General features: G+C 36.9%; 3 protein-coding genes across 8 annotated transcripts; 1 reads left to right on the top strand and 2 right to left on the bottom strand.

Moving 5' to 3' along the window:
• Positions 1-98: 98 nt before the first annotated feature.
• Positions 99-4,179, bottom strand: LOC103321631 (serine/threonine-protein kinase PBL34-like). Of its 3 annotated transcripts, none has more exons than XM_089045183.1 (7): positions 3,490-4,179; positions 2,628-2,723; positions 1,870-2,204; positions 1,624-1,759; positions 1,393-1,529; positions 1,194-1,317; positions 99-965 (listed from the first exon to the last, which is right to left on the bottom strand). In XM_089045183.1, exons 1-7 carry the CDS (start codon positions 3,689-3,691, stop codon positions 442-444), a joined length of 1,554 nt encoding a protein of 517 aa, XP_088901309.1. In that variant the 5' UTR covers positions 3,692-4,179; the 3' UTR covers positions 99-441. The 3 variants fall into 3 exon arrangements, with proteins under 3 accessions (XP_088901309.1, XP_088901310.1, XP_008221681.1); XM_089045184.1 differs by having other exon boundaries at positions 2,628-2,696; positions 3,490-4,178; XM_008223459.2 differs by lacking the exon at positions 2,628-2,723 and having other exon boundaries at positions 3,490-4,176.
• Positions 4,180-6,448: 2,269 nt separating this feature from the next.
• LOC103321632 (heat-inducible transcription repressor) lies at positions 6,449-12,434 on the bottom strand. Its single transcript, XM_008223461.3, is given in 12 exon segments — positions 6,449-6,908; positions 7,158-7,261; positions 7,337-7,642; positions 7,644-7,669; positions 7,762-7,895; positions 7,981-8,195; positions 8,734-8,888; positions 9,166-9,774; positions 10,319-10,890; positions 10,978-11,055; positions 11,265-11,564; positions 12,155-12,434. Coding segments are annotated over 11 exon segments (2,550 nt in total). The 5' UTR covers positions 11,545-11,564; positions 12,155-12,434; the 3' UTR covers positions 6,449-6,837.
• Positions 12,435-14,527: 2,093 nt separating this feature from the next.
• On the top strand, positions 14,528-18,144 carry PLPB (PAS/LOV protein B). Of its 4 annotated transcripts, none has more exons than XM_089045986.1 (7): positions 14,528-15,536; positions 15,881-16,088; positions 16,201-16,265; positions 16,387-16,466; positions 16,577-16,632; positions 16,720-16,783; positions 17,721-18,144. In XM_089045986.1, exons 1-7 carry the CDS (start codon positions 14,966-14,968, stop codon positions 17,871-17,873), a joined length of 1,197 nt encoding a protein of 398 aa, XP_088902112.1. In that variant the 5' UTR covers positions 14,528-14,965; the 3' UTR covers positions 17,874-18,144. The 4 variants fall into 4 exon arrangements, 2 of the variants coding, with proteins under 2 accessions (XP_088902112.1, XP_088902113.1); XM_089045987.1 differs by having other exon boundaries at positions 14,645-15,536; positions 17,745-18,144; XR_016124139.1 differs by having other exon boundaries at positions 14,651-15,536; positions 16,577-16,612; positions 17,721-17,806.
• The last annotated feature ends 6,093 nt before the right edge of the window (positions 18,145-24,237 follow it).

The following is a 24,237-nucleotide window of genomic DNA, read 5'->3' on the forward strand; positions in this document are numbered from 1 at the left end:
CGAGACAAGACGTAGCTTATTTGAAATTGGTTTTTCTCATGTACTTAATTAAGACAAAGCAGCGCATTTTGTTTTATACCAGAAAGGGATATGACATGTGACCAAGAAACAAGGACTTGTATTCATCTAAGGAACAGATGACAAAGGATATAATGTAACGGGAGGCAACAATCTTGTCTTGGTATTTCTAACCAATACATTTTGCTCAGTGAACTTCACATGCCCTTACTTCGAGGTCATCACTCTAAACATAACATCAAGCAAACATGTTTCTCTGTTGCTTTTTGAGTTGTCCATGAACAAATGCTTTAACAGATGATACATCTATACCGAAGAAGAGGGAAAAGGAAGAAAAAAAGAGGAAAAAAAAAAAAAAAAAAAAAAGGAAAATGACTGCTGACAATGGGGTGGGAAATGATATAGACAGCTGCCAACCCTATCTTAAGGTTTGCTGTTAGGTTTTGGTGATTGATGGGGATATTGATGGTGATATGGAGAAGCATGGGAACCATTTGGTATTGAGAGGCTCCTCTGCTGATGATGCCCATTCCTTGTTAGCAATCCTGCTTGTGTTCTGACACCATTTCTGGTATTCGGGCTGGACCCAACGCGGTCAGCTTGCATGGTCTGGAAATAGTATGATGAGCTTGCCATATCCTTGAGGTTTGGCAGCGGCTTTAAGGCTTCAACAACTTCACTCATTAGGGGCCTGGCTTTAGGATCTCGACTAAGGCAATGGGCAGCTAGTTGTGCAGCTTTTTGGACACCTTTTATTGAAAAGTGGCCTTCAAGCCGGGGGTCTATCAATCGGTAGAATCTTCTTCTCTCGCCTAAATGTGGCCGTGCCCATTCCACAAGGTTATGTTCACCATTCGGTCGATTTTTGTCCATAGATCTTCTGCCAGTCAGCATCTCAAGTAAAACCACGCCAAAACTATAGACATCACTCCTGGATGTAAGATGTCCTGCAACAAAATACAAGTGAATCTACTTGGACTTCAACAAGTTATCAAGACGAGTTTACATGTATCCAAAACGTAATATCCTACAGGATAAGCATTCTCTTTGGACCTAGCTAATGTATAAATAACAACTCCAGATAATGGAAGATATCCTTTAAGAAAATATAAATAGGTACAAATAGCGGACATTCTATGTTAGGAAGATAAAAGATTGAAGGTAACTGCACTCACCAGTCATTACATATTCCGGAGCTGCATAACCATAAGTTCCCATCACACGGGTGGAGACATGGGTTTTATCACCCTCAGGACCATCTTTGGCAAGTCCAAAGTCAGACAGTTTGGCATTGTAATCCTGTAATGGTACTTTATTAGAAAGGTGAATGATATTATGGAGGAATATGTGAGTTTGTCAGTTTTAAGGGCATACCGCATCCAATAAGATGTTGGAGGTTTTAAAATCCCGATATATAACAGGTCTTTCTGCTTCCTCGTGAAGAAAAGCGAGACCTTTTGCAGCACCTAATGCAATTTTCATTCTAATTGACCATGGAAGAGGCAAGGACCCTGCATATAGTAGATATTATCAGAGAATGCCAAAAGACTATACTTCTAAATGGGATTGAATGAAAATTAGATTTTGAGAAAGGCAGTTACATACTCCTAAACAGATGGTTCTCCAAACTCCCTCGAGGCATGAACTCATACACTAGCAGCCTTTGATCATCTTCAATGCAGTATCCTATAAGTTTAACTAAGTTTGGATGGACAAGGTCACCAAGGAAATTCACTTCAGCCTGACACATAGAAAGCCGAACAAGAATTAAAAAATTGTATACAACATAGACAGAGAACACCAAAACATTATGTAGTATAAGAGTTAAAACAAATCAGGAAAGTTCCAAACCAGCCATTCTTTATGACCCTGAAGCCCATCATGGTTAAGAGTTTTAACTGCAACAGTAAGCCCTGTGCCAGGTTTTACTGGAGCAGTTCCATTTTCTTCTATCCACCCCTTGAACACACAACCGAAACCACCTTCACCAAGAAGACTTTCAGGTCTGAAATTCCTTGTTGCCAATTTAAGATCATTAAATGTGAATTTTCGTAACCGCGAAGCAACTTTAAGTTCCTCTTCAAGTTTGGAAGTGGATGCATTACTTTCTGTGTTACTAGTGGTTGAGGAAGATACTACAGTAGCTGTTGGTTGGTCTCTGCTTGTATCATTTGTAGATTTAGTTTCTGCAAACCCCAACAAAGAAACCAACACATTAGAATACTGAAAATAAAGAATAAATGTGTTTTTTTAATAGCACCAAGTTGAAAAAACATTGCCCCTAAGCAAATTTAGTTTAAGCATACATAGGACCTGATGTAAGAATTACACATGACCAACACAGGATAAAACCTTAAATAGACTTAATCTGACTATCATATCAGTCAATAAGTGTTGAATAGGAAATTAGAAGATTATCTAAACTAGACACCAAGCACAGCCATCTGACATGAATCATGTATTTTTAAAAACCAGTTTTTATCAAGAATTACTGTATACCCAATTCGATGACCACTCTTCCAACCTCGTTGCCTCAGGAAAAATATTCCTAAAGCCATAAAATCTATTTTCTAATAACAACACATCAATTACGCCTTCACTTTCCATACCAGTATGACACATCCTCACCATTGCTACCACAATTTTATTTGCATGCTCCCACCATCTCCTAGCGAATCCTGTAATTACCAATGAACCCGCTGTCCCTAACTCACAACCAGTATTATATTGAGAAAATCCTCACAAGCAGATAAGTTTTACACAAAGCATACAACAAATCAAAAGAAAGTATAACATCAGAATACCTAACCCTTCATCCTTTATATCAGGCAGAACATACTCAAGTTGCCTTAAAACGTATGTCTTATTATGTATTTATTTAGTCATACAGTCTGGACTCAAATTATTGTTTCCCCGCTATAGGAGACTGCAGGGAGGGATAACTCTTGTTCTCAAAAGCAAGCTCACATGTTTCTGTGAAATGTTTTTCCAGGACCAAGAAGTTTTCCAGCCACCAATCTCCTCTTCTCGTATGAGAGAGAGATTAAAGGGCTCAATTGGGTTTGAGCTCTAAAACCAGCCACCAAACCCAAAACTTAACCAGGTTATTGCAGGTATAATCTTCACGAACAATGGGGACCTTCATGCTTTGATTAGAATCCATCAAGAGCAAAGCTCTTTAGATTGACCATAGTAGTATAATGCAGCCAACTTACGGGCGCCCCAAGCAGAAATGGTTATGTTAACAGCAATTATTTGTAAAATTACTTACAGAATCTTCAGGCCTAAATTTTATTGTCTATGAAGACTATATGCGCGACAAACATGATATGGCTGAGAAAGGAAAAACTGAACGACTACAGACTACACAAGCTAAAATAGAAACAACAGAACAATCCTAAAAAGCAATCAACAAGAACACTTGAAGCATATGAGCTAGTAAAAAGTGATTCCAAGAAAAGAGAAAGTTACCACAGTGAGTACTGGTTCCACTGATTGAGCTATCAACTTTGGATCTTGAAGAAATGCAGCTCCCAAAGAACCTCAGCCTAACCCAACACCCAGTCTCCTCTTCCTCCACATCATCATCATCATCTTTCTTCTTCTTCTTCCTCACCTTCGATTTGCACATGCTCCAAGACTCCACTTTACCATTCTCAGCTCCCAAACCCATCTTTCACAAACCCTAAAGAACGAAATTCAGATACCATAAAAAAACCCAACCACCAACCCTCCCACCCCCACAACAAAACCAGTCAAAAACTGCCTCTAGCCCTCCACACAACCCATATAAAAATTCACCAAAAAGCTCTGAAATTTCCAAACTTTCCTCAAAACCCAACTTAATTTGGTGGTAAAAAGGATGACCCAGCTGAGAAAGAGCTAGATCACACGGAAAGTAGATCAAACTTGACAAACCCTTGAAGCTCAAAATTGATCAGCTAGTGAGGAAAAAGACAAAAACCAAGGAGCAAGTGTCCGTTTTTAACAGATAGGAACAACCAAATTTCAGTTTAACCCAGAAATGTCTGCTCAAAGACACATAAATCTCAGAAATGAACTCCCACAAGCTGACCAGTTTAAAGTGGGGTGAAATTTTTATATATTTTCCAAAATATCGTTATAAACTTATTACACTCTGAATTATCGATTCTCTCTCTTCTTTTTTTCCCTATTTTCAATTGAACCGAAGACTAGATAAAAGCAAATCGAGCTGCCCGTAGAAAACGGGCAGGGAGTATAGGTGCCTGGACTGCCCGTTATGTTGCTGACCGTACGAGGTGCATGGCATTGAGGCTTGGGAAAGGAGGGAGTAGGGGCCGGGCAGTTCGGTCAGAGAGAGAAGTGGAAAAATGGGGACAGCGGGCAGGAGAGAGAAAGAGAGAGGCCGGACCCACTGAGATGGTGACGTGTCTAGCTTGGGTGGGCGGACGGAAACGCGCGCGTCAGGTTGATATCATCAAGCCTGCTGCAATGCATTCTTATTCTCATCTCTTTTTTCCCTAATTTTCCCTTGTTTTATATATATTAACCTTTTTGTATGTGCTTTTGTGTTTGTGAGAGGCTTTTTTTTATATTTATTTATATAATTTTAAATTTATTTTATAATTAAAAATAATAATAAGTAGTTGTATTCTATAAAAATAGAATTCATCTAATTTTTCTTTTAATTTTAATTTTTTAATATAAAAAAATGTGAAAAGTATTTTAGAATCTGTCTTCTAATATGGAATTTATTTAAAACCCATAAAAAAATCGCTTTGAAAAAGGTAAAACACTTCTCTCCTTCCGCTATAAGTAGGAACTCATATATTACTGCCAATAGTAGTATGAGATGTGTATATAAATTTATGTGTGTTTTTTATGAATTATTTTCGCATATGTGTCAAATCCTAATTTGTAGGAATGAGCTGAAAGGGGAGAGCAATATCTTTGAAAATGGAAAAAAATGCTTAGAACAAAAAAATAATATACAAATTTATAAATAAATCCAATCCTAGACATGTATTTATAAAAAAACCTAAACACTATTTAAACATAGAAACACACCCAAAATCAACCCCAAAGTCAACAATTGTATATTTTTTGAGTGTGTTTATAAATAGGTTTTGAGTGTGTGTAATGATGGGTTTTGGGTGTGTTTATAAAGTGTTTTGAGTGTTAGGTTTTTTTATAATTTCAGCTCTCATTTTGGGTGTTTTAGTGAAACTCCCAAAATAATATTGGTTTTATAAGATTTTCTTGGTAATTTTGTATTGCTGAAGGGTGATCAATTATTGAAGGCATGGGATGTAGATAATGCAATAACAATATGAATTATGTATAAAAGATGAGCCGTGTTCAAAGGTATACATTATTTTATTTTATATTTTTTTTGAAAAGCATCATTTGTACTCTCAAAAACAGAGTGAAGAGCGGCTTGGAGAATTATACTTATCAAGAGCTAAATTAAATTCAACGAGAATATTAAGATTATTAATATAAGAGCTTGTTCATTGGTTTAAGAAATCTCGCATGCAACACAGAGATTGACTTCCAAATATCCAAAGTGTTAATTATTATTATTATTAATTGCTTTTAATTACTATAATATACTCATTGAAATGGCGAATAAGAATGTTGTGCCTGCCTTTCGATGATGGTGTTTTTTTTTTTTGGGTGGAACTTGATAGTGATCATCTTTTTTCTTCTCTGACGAGATCAGAGATTCAGAGCCATGACTAAATTAGTTGGGTCCAAAATTTTGTTGTAATATATTCTAGATGCAACAAAACTATTTCTTAAATTCTCTAAAATTCCAATTTCTTACTACTTTGAGTACAAAGATAAAGCTTCTTGCAACACTCTGATCTAAAACTCATGTTCCACTTTAAAGTTTCTACCTAATTATAACACGTTTGGCATGAGAATAATTACATGATATTAATAGTCACATATGATTGGTACTCAAAAAAATGATTTGGGGTAGATTAGGCCACCCTGTCCTATATCATGCTATTGGTAACAAATTGAAGATGAGCAGCACCCACTCAATATCATCTGCCTGCATTTTCAGGCATTACAATTATTTTATGATTTTTCTTTGCTAACCCATTATTTTAAGTGTAGATTAAAAAAAGAAAGATCATATTTTATCATTTGCACTGCCATATTTTATAGATTAGCAAAGTCTACATTTGGAATATGGACACATGGTAGGAAATCCTTGTAAAAAGCATCAAATCATAAGGGGTTGACATCACTTCACAACAGGTAGAGAAAAATAGATTCAAGAGAAGAATAGGGCGGCACCTCACTCTTAGCAAATTTAATTGAATATCGGTTTTATTTTAGTGTTAAATGTCAAAATGGTCCATATATTTTGCAATGTTGTATTTTTAATTTGGCCAATTTGGTACTTGTGTTTAGGACCGTTAAAACTAACATAACATTGGAAGAAGTAAAAATAAAAACTTGAAATTAATTTTTGAATGGAAAACAAAGGGTCAATTCAATAAGAAGCTACACAATTTTTTCTGTATTAAATGATTACATATCACACAAGTAGATTCATCTACAGAGAATACAGTCACCCACTGGAAGGGGTAAAGGGGTATCAAACAATCCCTATTCTCAAACCACGGTCTACAACACACACTGCGACCTTATACTTCTACTAGAACGAATTGACATGAGAATTCCAACTAAACGAAGCCAAGGGAAACCTCGGTGCCTGTTGTTACGCACCAATGCTTGATCGCCACACAAGTGACAGTTCAAAAATTCCTTCACGGTTCAGTTTAAGATGTTGAAAGAAATGCACGGCGCACTAGATATTTCCTAAATAATCCCAGTTGAAATGCTGGAAGTCGCATTAATCTTCAGTGAGTACTCCGGTATATAAGTAAGACCTGTTATGCCAGAACATGATACTCCATCAGAAAAATTTCGACAGTTGGATTTTTTCATTTAATTAAGGATAACCGTCCGAAATTATTGTTTTGATGGAGGAACCAGAAAGTGCTTGACCAGCCCAAGTGTCTTCTGGTATACTTATTCTTTATTGATTATATTAACAGCCTAATAGAGTCCACTCAATAAGCATTCTTCTGACAAGGATGCGTGTAAAAAGAAAATAGTAGAAATAATAGGATGAGTACCTTTTTCCTTGACATCAATTTGTAGTGTGTCCAGTGTAATTATGCCATCAGTCAATGGAAGTAGCTCAAGCTTGATGGTTGCCATAGATTGGGAGGGAACGCATCTGATGTGACCATAGAAAATTATAATAATTGGAATATCTATGAATAAGAAAAAGAAAAAAAGATGGAAGTATTACCCTAGTGGAACTCTACTCTGAAGCCACAGATGTGTACAACACAAACCATTACTAGGAATGGCATCAGATATTGGAGAAGCCTGTTCGTTGAAAGAAGCTGGCCAAACTCCACCTTTACCATTTTGTTTCTGATTCTCTGATGAAAGGAGTGGTGAGCTTAGCCTCTGCATTGTAGGACTCCTTCCTGTAAACTCAGGAAAACCAACAAATGGACTCATTGGTGAAGAAGGTGAAGAATTCAAGGAGACCACTGAAGGAGGGGAAGTGAATGAAGCTGGAGCAAGAACTGTCAGAGTTAGATCTTCTTAGATTTGAAACCTGAAGAGTTAAGACCTGAAAATTGAAAAATTAGGTGAAATGTGATTATACAAGGTAAAAAAGAAGAAAACACCACATATGCATATGAACTACTAAGTGTATGAAACCTGAACAGGAAGCTGAGAGACCCCTCCACTGGGTGCACTAGATTGTCCAGACATTTCAGATGCAACGGAGATCATAAGATCCCTTGAAACACGTGGCTGCCAACTTGTTGGCTGTTTGAAAAATAATCTCGACTCTACAAATGTAACATAAAAGAAGAAGAATTGGAAACGAATAACTTAGGTTCTCCAAATAGGGTACACTAAAAGGAATATAATTACCAGTGTAGTTGCACCGACATGATACCATAATTGCATACTGATCAGCAGTTGAAGCACTCCTCTTTAATTCAACAGCCTTGGATGGCGGACGCAAACTTGATGCTGCATTTCCAGCCTGCAGTTGTGGTGATTGAGTTCTTCTATCACCACCAGCCTTGAGATTCTTCCACAGGGATGTTGCCGGTTTAAGAATAAAGGAATGCTCTTCACCTCTCCTGCCATGAGAAATTCTAATGAGAAGAGAAGAAATAAACTTAGGATTCCAATAACTAAACAGAAAAATGTTCCAATTACAGACTCCATGTTTCTGGTGAACATCAAATTTACAAAGTTCACAATAGAAACCTCCATACTGGGTTCAGCCAATCCACACTAAATGACCATTGCCAGATAATAAGCATCTGCTCTCTCTGTAGGGAGGCTAGAGTTAACAAGAATGAGAATTGAAATAGGTAATCACATCCTGAAAGTCTTATGTTAAGAAGTGCGATGACATTAAATAATGATGCATGAGCATCCAAGAAGAAATGCAAAACTAAGGGTCCACCAACACAGAGTACTAAGCAATATTCCACAGCAACTTAACCCCAACTGCCTGGGGTTGCCAACGCATACAATTTTCTAATCCCAGATATTGATGTGCTCCAAGAATGCATGCACAATCACCATGAACAAAACATGATATTTTGTAACAAGGACAATCAGCATGAAAAAAATGAATACCAAATTAAAATACCAAGACATAAAAACAACCTGAGGGCTAGGTTTGGCAAACTGTGGTCATTTCCTGCTTCAATACATGCAATTGGTAGTGATAAGGATTGTCCACCTTTTGAAGCCTCCTCAAATACAATTGTTATAGCATCTATATATACCACAATATGTGGTGCATGTGCTGGAGAAACATTCTGCAAAACAAAATGATAGCTTAATAGGAATATGGAACGAAGCCAAACAAACATCTCATTCCTAACAAGAATAATGTTATAAAAATTTCAGGCAAAAACAAGTATTAACAAACACATGTTCTGGAGAAACATTCTGCAAAACAAAATGATAACCTAACAGGAATGTGAGACAGCCTAACAAACATGACATTTCTAACAAGAGTGATTAGAATTGGAAAGATATGAGAAGACAGGCATATATAACAAACACCTTGATCTAGTCAATCATTGCTCACACCTTTATCTGGACACAGAGAAGGTCATCTGTATTGCAGTCAGCAGCAAAAGAATGGATTTCTACAGGTTGTATAATTTCAAGTTTTCTCCTCCACCTTCTTCCTGGAGTATAGATTCCCTCCAATCCACAACGAACAGAAAATCGTTCTCGCTCCAATGACACACCTCGAAAAGATAAAAGCACCTCGTAACCAGTTTTTTGACTCTTCCAGACCTGCTGAGATGAAGACTGATCCCAATCTTCAAGATCAAAGGTTGGCTTAGAACTGGCGGCTTTAATAGGTGCAGGTGGTGGTGTAGTATTTTGTGGTAGTGATGACATGGAGTAACTTCTAAAATGGGAGAAGAGTTGAGAACCAGACTTTTGAGATGTGCTACCCATTCCTGAATTGGAAATTAAAGGAGGAGATAAAGGGCGAGCTGGAGGCGGAAGTGTGTTATCCAATGGAAGCAACCATTTTAACAATTCTCCACATGGGTCCTGATTTGCATCAACTAAGTTTTCCTGAGTCTCAGAAGACAAACTTCCCTGACGAGATTTCTCAAACTGAAGAATCTCAATAACAGGGTCATTCAAAAAATCTACACCAACATTCACTTGTAAAAGAACCTGCACCCTTCCAAAGAAGAAAATGGAATGAGAATCAGTGATCTGAACAACTGCTTAAACCAGTCATGAATGTGAGAAGGAAAAAAATTTCAGAACTAAGATATTTAAAATTGGAAGGTCTAGAATAAACAAAGCAGCAGCAGAAAATTAACTTAAGGGTCAGCAAATTGTTATCAGAGTTACAACACTCTTGCATATTTTGGTACAAACTAAGACCTGCCAGGGCTTTCCTCCAGTAAAACTTTGCAGAAAGCTTGAGATTTATAGGTGCATGTCAATGGGGTTAACATAAAAGGCACAACTACTGATATTTTTTCTGTCACTTATCACGTAAATTGATGCATAAGCACACACACACAGAGACTCGCAAATATACATATTCGTAACATTGCGTTTTAGGTTGGAACAACTGAAGTCTACAACTTTGAGTTTATTAGTACCCATCATTTAGCAAAAAAGAGAATAATCGTGGAAATAAGATGAGAATATAAGTAACACATATGTACGCATACAAGGAAGAACCTAGAAGCTTCATTACACATACCACTATGTCTCCATTAGAAAGAGAGCAACACTTGACATTATTTCTTGCTACACCACCAGAGACTTTGGGATCAAAATTTCCTTTATCAATAATAGCATTAAGTCGAGACACATTTACAGCATTTTTCTGGGTTCCATTTTCCTTAGACTCTTGACCATCCATCCCAAGAGATACTGAAGATTTCTTAGGAGCACTTTTTTTTGACCAAAGTGTCTCACTTGACTCTGCAATCCTAACAAAAAAATGAGACCTCTCAAATCTTTGCAATAAGATTTCAGTCTGTCTTTTGTGATCCTCCATTCTAAGAAGGGATTCACTATCAGTAACATCCTTTTGTAGATCAGTCTTCTCTTTTGACAGGGTTTCACCATTTTGTTCTGCACCTTGACTGTCAGGACTCATTTCTCCTTTTCTCAACAATGCACCATTACCCTCTTCAGCATTTCCATTTTGTTTCGTTGGGCTTTGTCTTATGCCATTTTTACTCATGGCTGCAGCTAATTTAAAGGGAGTAATAATTTCTGTATCCTGCTTACAAGCTGACAAGCATGCAAGGATATGAACTTGTTCACCTGGATTAAAAATAAATTTCAGGTCCTAAATAAAGGATACATCTTCCATTTGGAGAAAAAGAGTCAGGAAATTCAAGAAAGAGCTACCGGGGAAAACAAAGGAGCGGTCCAGAGAGCGTAATGAATGTATATCTGGTGCATCATTCCAATTATCAGGGAGTTCTTCTGCAAGAGCAAAACACGCTTTAGATATACTAATCTTATATCACGACCATGATATATTTTACGCATTGAATATATAATATAGGCACCTAATCAACTATGTGCGTGTGTATTATAAAGCAGTTTATGTGCACACTTATAAGTGTGCATGCGATCCTAAACATTATGAAAATATTAAAACATACATGTTGAGTGTAATGGAAATCGCTTACTGTATGGAATGGCAATCCATCCCTCCTCATCAGATACGTCATAATGCTTTGCTATGACAGAAGATTCATTATTTGCACCAATGGCATTTTCACCTCTATATTCACTTTCTCCAACATGATCGTCGATTGTGGAATATTGTGGATATGAATCTTCAGCAATTAGACCCTCCAATGTTGTTGCTGATTTTGGGGTAGGGTGAGCATCCGCAGGTGGTTCAGGAACAGATGGTTGTTCTGCTGGCACACGTTGAACATGACTTGACCGCATAAGGAAATTCATTGTCCCACCAAAATAAGTGTCTGCAAAATCCATAAATGTGGTCATTCAATTACAACATGGGTTATGTTAAAGCAAGCATATATGTACATCTGACTTGAACATGCAAACCCAGTCGTTGAAGCTGGTGTTTGAATCCCATTAAGAGATCACTTAGAACTTCAAATTACCAGCAGTGCCTAGTGGCTAGTGAAACTCCCCACACTAAAAAATTTATATCACCTCCTCCTAACACTTTTTTCAAACACCAAGTTTCAACATTTACAATCAACAGCCACTGGATCCAAACCAGAGGCTTCATTATCACACTACTACAACAATGAGCACTTGATCAAACAGTTAAAGCACTATAAATCTCACACTCATGGCATATCTATGATAAACAAGCAAATAAAAGGCATTCTCTAAAGATATCACACGAAATCTACAAGGCGCTTTTTATTTCCAACGATTTGGCATTGGTTTTGAGTTTGGCCTTCCAATGCCGAATCCACAGTAATTGGGTCTAACGCTGGCACTATAATCGAACACCAAATGCGTCCCAATATCACATTTGGCTGAGACTCAAAATCCAAATTTGATTTAGCTGTTCGTCAGAACCAAATCTACTTACCCGAGATCGAGCTCTCCTCTGAACCTCAGATGTGATCGCAAGCCAGAAACGTCTCAAAGCTGAAAGCCCTAATTGTCCGATTCCGATTCTTCTCTACCGGAAAAGTCCCAATTGTGAGCTCCGCAGGACGCAAGACTCTGATACTTCGGTGGTGTGCGATCAGAATTCAGAAGGGAGCCTCTGAGAGCTCTAATTGTAAACTTCGGGTTGCATTTCACTACCACCATAACCGTCGCTGGAAAAGAAGAAAAGAGAGTTGTTTTTTGGGTCTGAAACTTTCAAATTCATAAAGCCCAAAACAGAAGAGAACGCAACAAAGGACGGAGCCCAAATCTTAAGGCTGGCCCATCCATGGATGGAATTTATAAAAAATAATAATAATAATTTTGTTCCTAAGAAATAAATTGGTGTTTTTGGATATACCAAGGAGTATAGTGTAAATTTTTTTTTATTTATTTTTTATGTGTGGTTCTAGGTGTGAATACAGGACGGAGCCACAACAAGGCGTGTCGTGACTTTGATTTTTTACAAAACATATTCTATAACAATACAATTTATGTAATTAAGCGTTACCCAATTGAAGATGAGAAAGTTAAATACAAGTGATTAACAAATTTTGGTGTCTCCACATCGAGAATCCTAGCTCTCCCCCTATGTGAAGTGAATTTACCCAATAAGACGAAATGTAAAATTAGGCCCCATGGAAAATAATTTGTTTATATAATATAGCCAATCTGTAATCACAAAATCAACATAAAGGAACCCTTGTTCATGTCAACCTTCGGGCTTTGTAAGATGATAATATTTGTATGTTGTTGTGAATATCCAAACTTTTTTGTTTTGAGAAAGTATTTATCTTGTTACCAAAATAAAGAGGGCGAACTTATGAAATTTTATTTGGGAGTTTCACTAAAACAAAAAAAATGGAGGTTGAAATTATAAAAAAACCCAACACCCAAAATACTTTATAAACACACCCAAAACTCATCATTACACATACTCAAAACTCATTTATAAACACACCCAAAAAGTTGACTTAGGTTGATTTTGGGTGTGTTTCTATGTTTAAATAGACTCGAGTTTTTTTATAAATACATGTCTAGGATTGAGTTTATTTATAAATTTGTAATTTTATTTTGAGATATGTCGTATGCTGCTGCACAAACAAGATACAATAAAGGTAGCCACTTGGACTGACACTGATATTGGGAGGTGCATTACGTTATCCATTTCCTGATGTTTCTGTTGTTTTTCCAAAACTATTTTACTGATTTGTGATTAGGAGGGAGGACGCATACGATTAGTTTTAGGTTAAGTTAATAATATTATCATTATGGTTTGGCATAAAAACAGGAGGCAGCTTGTGGTTACATGCCACGTCAAGCAAAGCATCACATATATAATTAGAAGGGACGACACCAAATGGGGTGGATTGGATAAACATCATCAAAGTCGGTTCCTTGCTGTGTTTTGTTATTAGTTTTGTCGGTTTACGAACTTAATCCATTTGGTTTTCTTGAACCAACTTCAGTCGACAATGATTGGAAATCCACTGACCCGAGCTCTATGAAGATAGGATGATTACTTGTACGTGGGGGACTCTCGTTGGTTAATGAAACCAATTTCCATCGAAGATAGAAAGCCACTCGTATATATAGGCGAGTATCACGAACACATCTTTGAACTTGTATGTATAAAATCAATAATGGAGTGGGGTTGGGTTGGGTTGGGTTGGGGTCCACATGCAGATGAGAGCCATTTCATTTCCGTTATGGGCCAAACCAAAGGCGGCTTAATTGATGTGTTCTTGTGGTATGTGAGAGATGATGCGAGGATGGCCACAAAACAATCACCAAGCCAAACAATGACTATGGAAGGATCCTAGGTGATTTCATTCATTAACTTTATCTCACGTCCATCCATTTACCCAAAGAAAACAAAAATAGTTCAGATTTGTCAAAAAAATTAGAACTTTCTTTGTGGTTTTCGTTGCAGTGATCTCAAATTGTTAAATTCAGAAGCTCTTCTCTATAGTGTCACATTAATGAAGTGACTTATTGTGAAGTTACTGAAACGCATAAAATCCCAAGTTCGTGTGCGTCAAATCTCAATCTCAACCTCAATCTCAATCTCGATCTCAATCTCAATGCATGTGGTTGGTCTTAAGCTTAACTGACTCTTGTCCTTTTCATGGTAAACCATTAATAGACAGAAATTAATTATAACAATCCCAAAGTTAAAAAATAAAATGAGGAAAAAATAATACGAAAATAAAATAAAATTATTGTGACTCTGCACAGCTGCACCAGGCCTTTTGTCTATTGTGTCCAATATTGCATCAGAAAAATGCAGATTTTATTTTCCACCAACACTAATGAACCAAAAACGATTGATGGGTGTTTCTCAACGATTATTGTTCGTTCGAAAATCACAAGTTCACAACCCGCACCAGATATTTTTTTAATTTTCATCTGCAAGTCGTGATGGATAGGGTGTGTAGTTCACTATCAGCTGACTTTCTCTCAAGAGATGTAAGCCTTTTCACGTAAAACTACCCTTCTGTTTTTATCAAAGCTGCCATTTTTACATTTCATCTATCGAAAAGAGTCTCTGATAAATCAATGGGCGAGACCTGTATGCTATAATTCCTCGAATTTCTGGGTGCTCTGGTTCTTCTTCTTACTGGGTTGTCTTTGAATTTTGAAGCTGCAAGCGGCACAAACACCCGCTTAGGTGCCCACATGGGATTGGGACTAACTCGAACACGGAGAGAGACGAAGGTTTTGTACAAGAGATTGAAGAACAAGGAAGATGGAATCGGAGTTGGGTTTGATAGAGCAATCATTCAATAGCCGTTACTCGCTTTGGGTCCAGGAAGCTCTGAGCGAATTGCCCGACAGTTTCACAATCACTGATCCTTGTCTCTCTGGCCACCCAATTGTATTTGCGAGCAAAGGGTTCTTGAAAATGTTGGGTTATTCGAAAAGCGAGGTGATTGGCAGAAATGGTAGAGTGTTTCAAGGTCCGGGGACTTGCAGAAGGTCGGTTATGGAAATAAGAGAGGCCATCAGGGAAGAGAGAGCTATTCAGATTAATTTGCTGAATTATCGCAAAGACGGGACACCCTTTTGGATGTTGTTTCATATGTGCCCTGTTTTTAACAAAGAAGATGGGAGGGTGACTCATTTTGTGGGAGTTCAGGTTCCGATTTCGAGGAAGCCGAGGCGGTCTGGCAGAAATGGGGTTAATTTGTGCGAAGAGGGGTCTAGGATGAATGATATCTTTTATGGGTCTTGTAGAAAAGAAGTGTGCTCCGATTCTTTGGTTGAATTGGGTCGTGTTCAGTCTCTGGAGTCTGCATTGGATGATGCTGATGACAGAGGTTTGTTTCTTTATCAGTTTGCGTTGTGGTTCTATAAATGACTAATGCAATATACTTTGCTTGTGTAATGATAGAGGCATCGTTTAATTTTCTATTCCAAGTAATATTTGACTATGCTACTTGCTTAATTAATGATTTCTGTTATCTATGAATGTTGATAGTGGATTTGAAGTTACTTGTCACACATTCATTTACGGTTAGCAATCTGATCTGTCCTTTTAGGTGTTGTAGCTCTGTTGGTTGCGGTTCAAGTTTTGTTTTGATGTGATTTTATGGTTTTGATTTTTTATTTTGTTACCAAGTATTGGTTGTGGTTGAGTTTTCATTTACTATGTAACATACAGGTTTGGAGGTTGAAGAGTCGTGCGAGGCAAGTGATGTAGAGAAGACAAGAGCTGCAACTGCCATTAATAACATATTGTCCGTGCTAACTCACTATAGTGAGTTAACGGGCAGATTGGTCTGTGGAAAGAGATGCAGCTTATCCGGGGTGGGCCTTCCCAGTTCATCCTTAAATATATCTCTTGGTAGAATCAAACAAAGCTTTGTATTGTGAGTTGTTGCAAATTCTCATTTTCTTACTTTGCAGAAGGTATCATACTTTCTGAAGATTTCTGATGATTATACTTTGTGTTTGCTTCGATATGATTGTGTTGCCTTGTAGAACTGATCCACACTTACCAGACATGCCTATAGTTTATGCAAGTGATGCCTTCTTCAAATTGACTGGTAACATTCACAATGCTATTTGCCAGAGGGATACTAAACCATTCTAGACTTCACGTTCTTTGCAAATCTTTTCAAGAATCCAGCATATGCAGTTACTCAACTCAGTTGTTTACCTATATAGGTTATGCTAGACATGAAGTCTTGGGGCGCAATTGTAGATTTTTAAGTGGGGTGGATACAGATTCCTCAATGATATATCGGGTATTTTTCCTTTTCTGTCATGATCATTGGTTTTTGCCATGTACTTTGGTGACTTGATGGAATAGATAGTCTTAAGTGTACCATCCCATCTTTTCTCTTTTTTTCCCCAGATAAAGGAAAGCATTCAAAATGAAAAAGCATGCACAGTACGTATCTTGAATTACAGGTCGCTACTTGACTACTTATTCAATATGTTTTACATGAACTGCACATTATTCATCTGTTGTGACTTTTGTTTCTGCTTCATTCTCAGGAAGGATAAGAGTTCATTTTGGAATCTCCTACACATATCACCTGTTCGTAATGCTTCTGGCAAGGTATTTTATATGCTAAGCTTTCATGAGTCTGGTTGAATCTTAATTTTCTTATTGTTAATTGTTTTTGTCAATGACATGTATGCTGTCTAATTGATGTGCCTTTGGCTTCATTAAGAGCAAAGTAAAGCAGCATATGCTTTAAACTGATCAACCTCTTTTTTTTTTGGTCAAGGATCAACCTCTTGTCAACTTTGTTTATTGGTCTAAACAAACAGGAGATAAAGTTTTTCTTATATGCAAATTTGAAGTTTTTGGACTTTAAGTTTATTTCCAATTACTATAATAGCTTGGCTTGTGACTGTGGGATGTGGTTGACAGAGGATTAGCTTGGATTCACTTGCAGTGGATTTCTATGTTTGCATGAAACTTTATGAACAAATGAGAAGCTTATGTTAGCCTAGACATTATTAACTTTGGGAGAAGTGTTGGCAGAGTTATATCTATGCAATTTGTGTTGCACAAGTATTTCTGTTCTGAGTGATTCAGTTTACTGCTGCTGTAAACATTTCCGTGGCACATTTATTTGATTACTTAACCAATTTCCATCATCATGTTCAGCTCACAATATGTTCTTGGTGTAAAATCAGAATAAGCTATTGGCAATTAGTATGCGTGTTACAAACAACTGGAGTCATTGGTGTCTATATCAGAACTGTTACAGCTTACCAATTTCTAATCTTTCTCCATTAAATGAAGAATTTAACCTCTTGATATTTTGGCGTGTTGCAATGTGGCTGTTCCGCTTCTGTATAACCTGTAGATCCCTTTAGAGTCTTCGACATATGATCCCTCAATCCTCAGTATCAAAATTAGTACTCTAAGTGACGATATCAGTTTAGTTCCATTCGACTCTATCTGATGTTAAGTGGCCAGAAAGAACTTGTGGTTATTTTATATATGTCACTCTGTTTCTCTTACTATGTTTATGGCTGTTCAGATTGCATACTTTGTGGGTGTTCAGATGGAAGAAGGGTGTAAAAACCAGGTTGGACATGGGCTAAGCCCTGAGATGAGGCAGCTTAGTGCCGTTGGTGCAGTCAGAATTGCAGTAAGGAGCTTATCAATGGGTGCTGGCCCTTCCAAATCTTAAGAGAGTAAAAACCTCTGAATCTTGCTGCCGGATATTTCAAAAATGTCTGCCACGATCCTATCCTAGAAATATATATATATATATATATATATATTCATTTGTCTCAAATTTGTAATCTTCTCTGGCAGTAGATGAGAAGGCAGAAAGCAGGGAAAGTTTGGTTCATTGCCGCATGAGATCTCTGTTACACATAATTGTTTATATATAATATGAAGAAAGGTCTATCAGTGAAAATTTATTGACTTTCTGCTGGAATCTCTCCAGCTCCAAATTGTGGCACTTTATTTTGTTTTAGGTGTTTTTCATATTTCTAGCCATTTTATGATTGTGACTGAAAATATTAGAAGAAAAGCTGGTATGTTAAACTGTTGCCTTAAAATGCTTAGGAGAGCAGGTGGAGAGATGTGAGATCCATAGGCATCAAGCAAAAATATTCACAAGCTGGCTGCTGGCATATATAATGAGATAAAAAGGAAGAACATTGCAAATTTGAGATACATAGGCTGTCATATTATGGCAAACCTAAAATACCACTTACTAAAATAAAACACAGTTTGAACCAAATAAAAAATAAATAAATGGACACAATACCAAAACAAATGTCGTGAGATCAACATCATGACTTTATTTTTGTGCAATTTCACTTAACCTATTTTTATGAAGTTTAGATAGGGATTATAACAAACAACTAAGAAGAAACGAAATGCAAGAAATGTGGGAAAATGTGTAGATTCTAAATGCAGAAGCTTAGGATTCCATATATATAACTTATTATTTTTGCAATTTGAATACAATTAGGTACACTTTTTTTCAGTATAAGTGATAGTCTAAATTATAGGAGAGGGGGATTTCTTGTTAAAATATGAATATGGTTTGAATACTGTATGTTAATTGTATTTTTCTCCATAATGAGACATATATAAGAGTTTACAAGGATGCTTTATAAGGAAATAGATACAATAATTAATTAGGAGAATATCTCCTAATTATACAAGGATGTGTCAGCCATATGAAACAAGTAAATCACCTAATTAACTTAGGAAATAAATCTCTTTGATTTAGTAGGTTAACTCACGTCAACATTCCTCCTCAAGTTGGTGCATACACGTCATCAATTCTCGACTTGGTAAGTGAGTCATAAAAAACTCATCCACAGACTGCTTTTGTTAAGACATCCGCTAATTGATCTAATTTTACAAAAGGTAGACATGATCTTATTCTCAATTTTTTCTCTGATGAAATGTCTATCCACCTCAACATATTTAGTTCGATCATGTTGAACTAGATTATGAGCAATATTGATCGCTAACTTATTATCACAATGTAACTTCATTGGCTTCTCTGGTTTAAAACCCAATTTGGTCAAGAGTCCTCTGATCCATAATAATTCACAAACTCCTTGAGCCATACCTAAATACTCTTCTTTTGCACTAGACTGAGCAATTACATTTTATTTTTCACTTCACCAAGTGATAGGTTACCTCCAATGAATGTATAGTAACCCGATGTAGAGAGGCTATCTATAAGAGCATCCACAATGGCTCCCTAAACCACCTCCTTAGACAAATTTTAGGGAGGAATCGTAAAAATGTAACTCCAACCAAGCTCCATATCCACCTCCTAAAATAGGGAGTCCTCTAGGAGCTCCTAAATCTAAGGAAAGAGAAATGACTCTTAGTGACTCCCTATAATTTAATGATGCTTTATTTAATGAGTATTTCAAACATTTATTTAATGCTAACTTTTATTTTTATTTTTAATAGAAATTGACCAATCAAAAAAGAGTTATAGCATTTATGACTCTCCAAATTAAGGAGTATGGTTGAAGTTGAAATTTTTTAGAGAGCTCCTAAAATAACTTTATTATATTTTTAGCTAAATTATAGCTAAGAAATAGAGAGCATCATTGTGGATGCTCTAATGAAACTAGCCTAATCATCATCTGTATATCCAACAACTTCAAGATTTTCATTCTTTGAGAACATTAATTCATTTCCATGGGCTGACTTTAAGTATCTTAATATCCGATCAACTGCATTCCTATGAGAAATATTGGGTGAATGCATAAACTGACTAACCACACTCACAATATATGCAATATCTGGTCTTGTGTGTGCCAAGTATATCAACCTTCCAACAAGGCGCTGGTATTGTTCCTTATTGGTTGGCAAACGGTCCATGTCTTTACATAACTTGTGATTCATCTCAATGGGTGTTAGCATGCTTACATCCAAGCATTCATGTTTTAGTGAGTAGACCCATCATATATTTCCTTTGAGACAGAAAATACCAGTTTTTGACATTGCTACTTCTATTCCGATGTAGTATTTTGGAGCACCTAAATCTTCATCTCAAATTCATGAGACAAATACTTTTGTAGCTTCTATTGCTCTCATTTGTTGTTCCCAGTTACGACCATATCATCCACATAAATAATTAATGCAATGATTTTTCCTCCATCACGCTTTAAGAAAAGGATGTGGTCTAAATTACTTTGAGTATATCCAAAATTCTTCATGGACTTAGTAAATCTCTAAACCATGCCCTAGGAGATTGTTTTAGCCTATATAATGACTTTCTAAGCTTGCAAACTTGATTCTGCTTGTCATGAGCTAAATTACATCTGAGTGGTAAATCCATATATACCTCTTCTTCCAAGTCTCCATGTAAGAAGGAATTTTTAACATCGAACTGATGTAGTGGCCAATCTAGATTTGCTACTAGGGACAATAGAACTCTAATAATGTTGATCTTGGCTACTAGAGCAAAGGTCTCCTGGTAATCCACCCCATACCTCTGTGTATACCCTTTCGCCACCAATCTAACTTTATATCTTTCAATTGATCCATATGCTTTGAGTTTTACAATATAAATCCACCTGCATCCCACCGTCTTCTTTCCCTAAGGTAAATGCTTGAGCTCCTATGTGTCATTCTTCTAGAGGGCTCGCATTTCTTCATTCATGACTTTTTTCTATTTTGAGTCTTCTAGTATTTCATTCACACTATTTTTGGACAAATATATCGGCCAACTGCTTCACAAAGTGTTCATGCGACTTTGATAATCTGCTTAGAAATATATAATTATTAATGAGATATTTCTCTTTTGCTTTAAGATCTGATTGTACTGTACTCTAGGTTTAACCACGGTTCTTCCTTTCTGGAAGCTGATAAATAAGGCTATCTGTATGCTTTATTTTTTTTATAAATCAAATCATCATGGTATATTTCATTAGTGTTATCAGTTTCATGGGGATATGTTACCTTAATGCCTTCCTCAGTAGGTGATTGATGTGTAGTACTAGAGTTGAAAGTAGGTCCGAAGTGCACAAAATCTCATAAAACAATTCAATTTCCTTCTTCTAATTTTGACAGCGTGGAGTTGATGTGTCGTTTTGAAACTGAGGCACTACCCATGAAGGAATAAAGGGAGGCGACAAGTCGTTTTGAGGCAGAAACTTATCTTGCTGACAAAAATCTAGAATCTTTGAAGTGTTAGATTCTAGATTCTCCTCATGTGTTGCTAAAAAATATATGTCGTGTTCTCGAAACACGACATCCATGGTGGTATATACCTTCTGACTTGAAGGGTGATAATATCGGTAGCCTTTCTGATGAGAAGTATAGCCAATGAAAACACACTTTTCTGCTCGGGGATCTAATTTGCTTCGTTGGTGATCATGTAAATGTACAAATACAACACAACCGAAAATCCATAGTTCAAGGTTGAGGGTGAGAAGATATTTGGATATGATGGTGAAGTGTTTGAAGTGGTGTTTGGAAATTCAAGATACTAGAGGGAATACAATTGATAAGGTAAGCTGCAGAGAGGACGACCTCTCCCCAAAAATGATCAAGACATATTGGCATCAAAGAGAGAGGCACGAACTACTTCCAATAAATGTATGTTCTTTCGTTCAGTCACCCTATTTTGTTGGGAGTGTATGGACATGAGCATTGATGTATGATGTCATAATCCTGTAAGAACTTGTTAAGATATCTTGGTTGAGAAATTCTCCGCCATTGTTAGAACTAAGAACCTGGATTAGGGCTTGAAACTGTGTTTCCACCATTTTATGGAAATGTTGAAATTTTAAACTGACTTCTCCTTTAGTTTTGAGAAAGGAAACCCAAGTCATGCGTGTGCAACCATCTATAAACGTGACAAACCTTCAAGCTCATGCCAGAGTGGTAATGTTTGCAAGTCCCCAAACATCAAAATGAACAAGAGAAAACGGAACCAAACTTTTATTTGAACTTAAGGGAAAAAGAACAAGATTGCTCTTGGCCAGTTCACAAATGTCACACTTAAAACTTGAAATATCTAAACTGGTGAATGAGGATGGAAATAATTTATGTAAATATTCAAACGAAGCATGACCTAGATGCCTATGCCATAACCATACTTCGTAAGTTTGTTTCTCAACACTAGGTCTTCCAATCTTGAAAGCTTGACCAACTCTGGCTTCACTGTTAGGCACCAAGTCTAGGTAGTATAGTTTTCCCCTCCTAGTACCACAACCAATCGTCTTGCTGTTGAGAATGTCCTGAAAAACATAATGAGTTGGCCAAAAGGTTACAATGCAATCCAAAGCCGTAGTAATTTGGGCAACAAATAATAGATTATGGTGCAAGGATGGAACTATCAACATAGAATCCAAATTGACGGAGTCTTAGAGAGAGAGAGAGAGAGAGAGAGAGAACCTTCCACAATCACAGGGGAAATGGTACCATTAGCAGTATACACCATCGATTGAGGAGACAATGTATAAAAGATAATTTGTCAAAGATCAAATGTCATATGGCCAGTTGCTCCTGAGTTAATGATCCATGTGTTTTTCTTGGATGAAGTATTTAAAACATAACATTTGGTACCTGTTGTGGTAATAAAGGCAAATGCTGGAGCCGATGTAGCCAAAACAGCATGACTTACATGATCTGATTCGAAAGATGTGTTGAGTGCTTTGCTCTTATTCATCTGGGGAGCTTTGGAGTGGTCCCACCAATCAGGGTACCCAATCAATTCGTAACAGCCATTACATGTATGTTTGTCTCCTCCATAGTGGGTGCACTTCTTCTCTGGACGAGATCCTGAGGCCTTATTCTTAGAAGAGCCACCGGTAAAAGTCTAGGGCCCCCTTTGACATTGAGTTACCACTACGAAAGTTTCTTTAGCACCAGTCATAGTCATTCTCTGTTGAGCTTCACGACGAACATAGGCAAAGGTTTGATCGAGGTCTAATTTAGGATATTTGCATAGGATTTTCCCCCTGACTTGATCAAACTCAGGGTCAAGACCGGCAAGAAAAATGTGAACATGAAGACGATCCAATTATGTCTAGCGCTCAGTCATATCGGCGGCACAGTGCATGCGGATGGGACTCCGATAGTCAATTTCTTGAAAGATGCCCTGCAACTGGCTGTAATATGTATGAACTGGTGCACCATTTTGTTTAATAATGAATGCCCGTTTGTTGAGATCCAAAAGATAAGTTTCATCACCACCTCATAATAGGTCTTTCTTAACGGCAACCTAGATTTCTTTGGCAGTACTTAACTAGATGAAACGACTCATCAAGTTAGGAGACATGGAGTCGATTAACCACTCATTGAGTCGAAATTTCTCGGTACACCATTTGTTGTAGGTGGGCGAGAGCTCATGAGGCTTTGGAGTGTCACCGATTAGGTAACTTAATTGTTTGTGTGCAACAATGCTCTTCTCCATGACTTGAGACCATAAGGCATAATTGATCTCGGTGTCAGGGAGCGAGGAGTTGTCACTTTGAATAGTAATGATTTGAGGAGTGTGCATGGAAGATCCTCCATAGATCAAAAGCAAGACGTAACCCCATTGCAGCGGAACGATTTGAGGGTAAGATAAAGGTATGTGTTTAGGGAGTTTGATAAGAGGATTTGATTTGAGAGTTTAGGATTTGGATTTGAGGAATTTGATTTATAGTTTGTGTTTGAATTTGAGGGTATGATTTGAGGGCTTAGAGACAACCTATGATCGATTGCTTTGATACCATGCTAAAATATGAATATGGTTTGAATACTTTAGGTTAATTGTATTCTTCTCCGTAATGAGATATATAGGAGTTTACAATGGTGCTTTATAAAGAAATAGATAAAGTAATTAATTAGGAGAATACAATATGTGTCAACTATATGAAATAAGGAAGTAAATCACCTAATAACTTAGGAAATAAATCTCATTGATTTAGTAGGTTAACTCATGTCAACATTTCTCACACAAACACCACACAACACAACTTATGATGCCCTAGGAATTCAAACTTAAGACCTCTACACTACAAATCAAGATCATTTTTCACTAAAGTAGACCGTTAGCACAATTAATTACT

This window comes from Prunus mume, linkage group LG2, assembly GCF_029339155.1.
Source record: "Prunus mume cultivar Tortuosa linkage group LG2, ASM2933915v1, whole genome shotgun sequence".
In the NCBI taxonomy this organism is placed as follows: Eukaryota; Viridiplantae; Streptophyta; class Magnoliopsida; order Rosales; family Rosaceae; genus Prunus; species Prunus mume.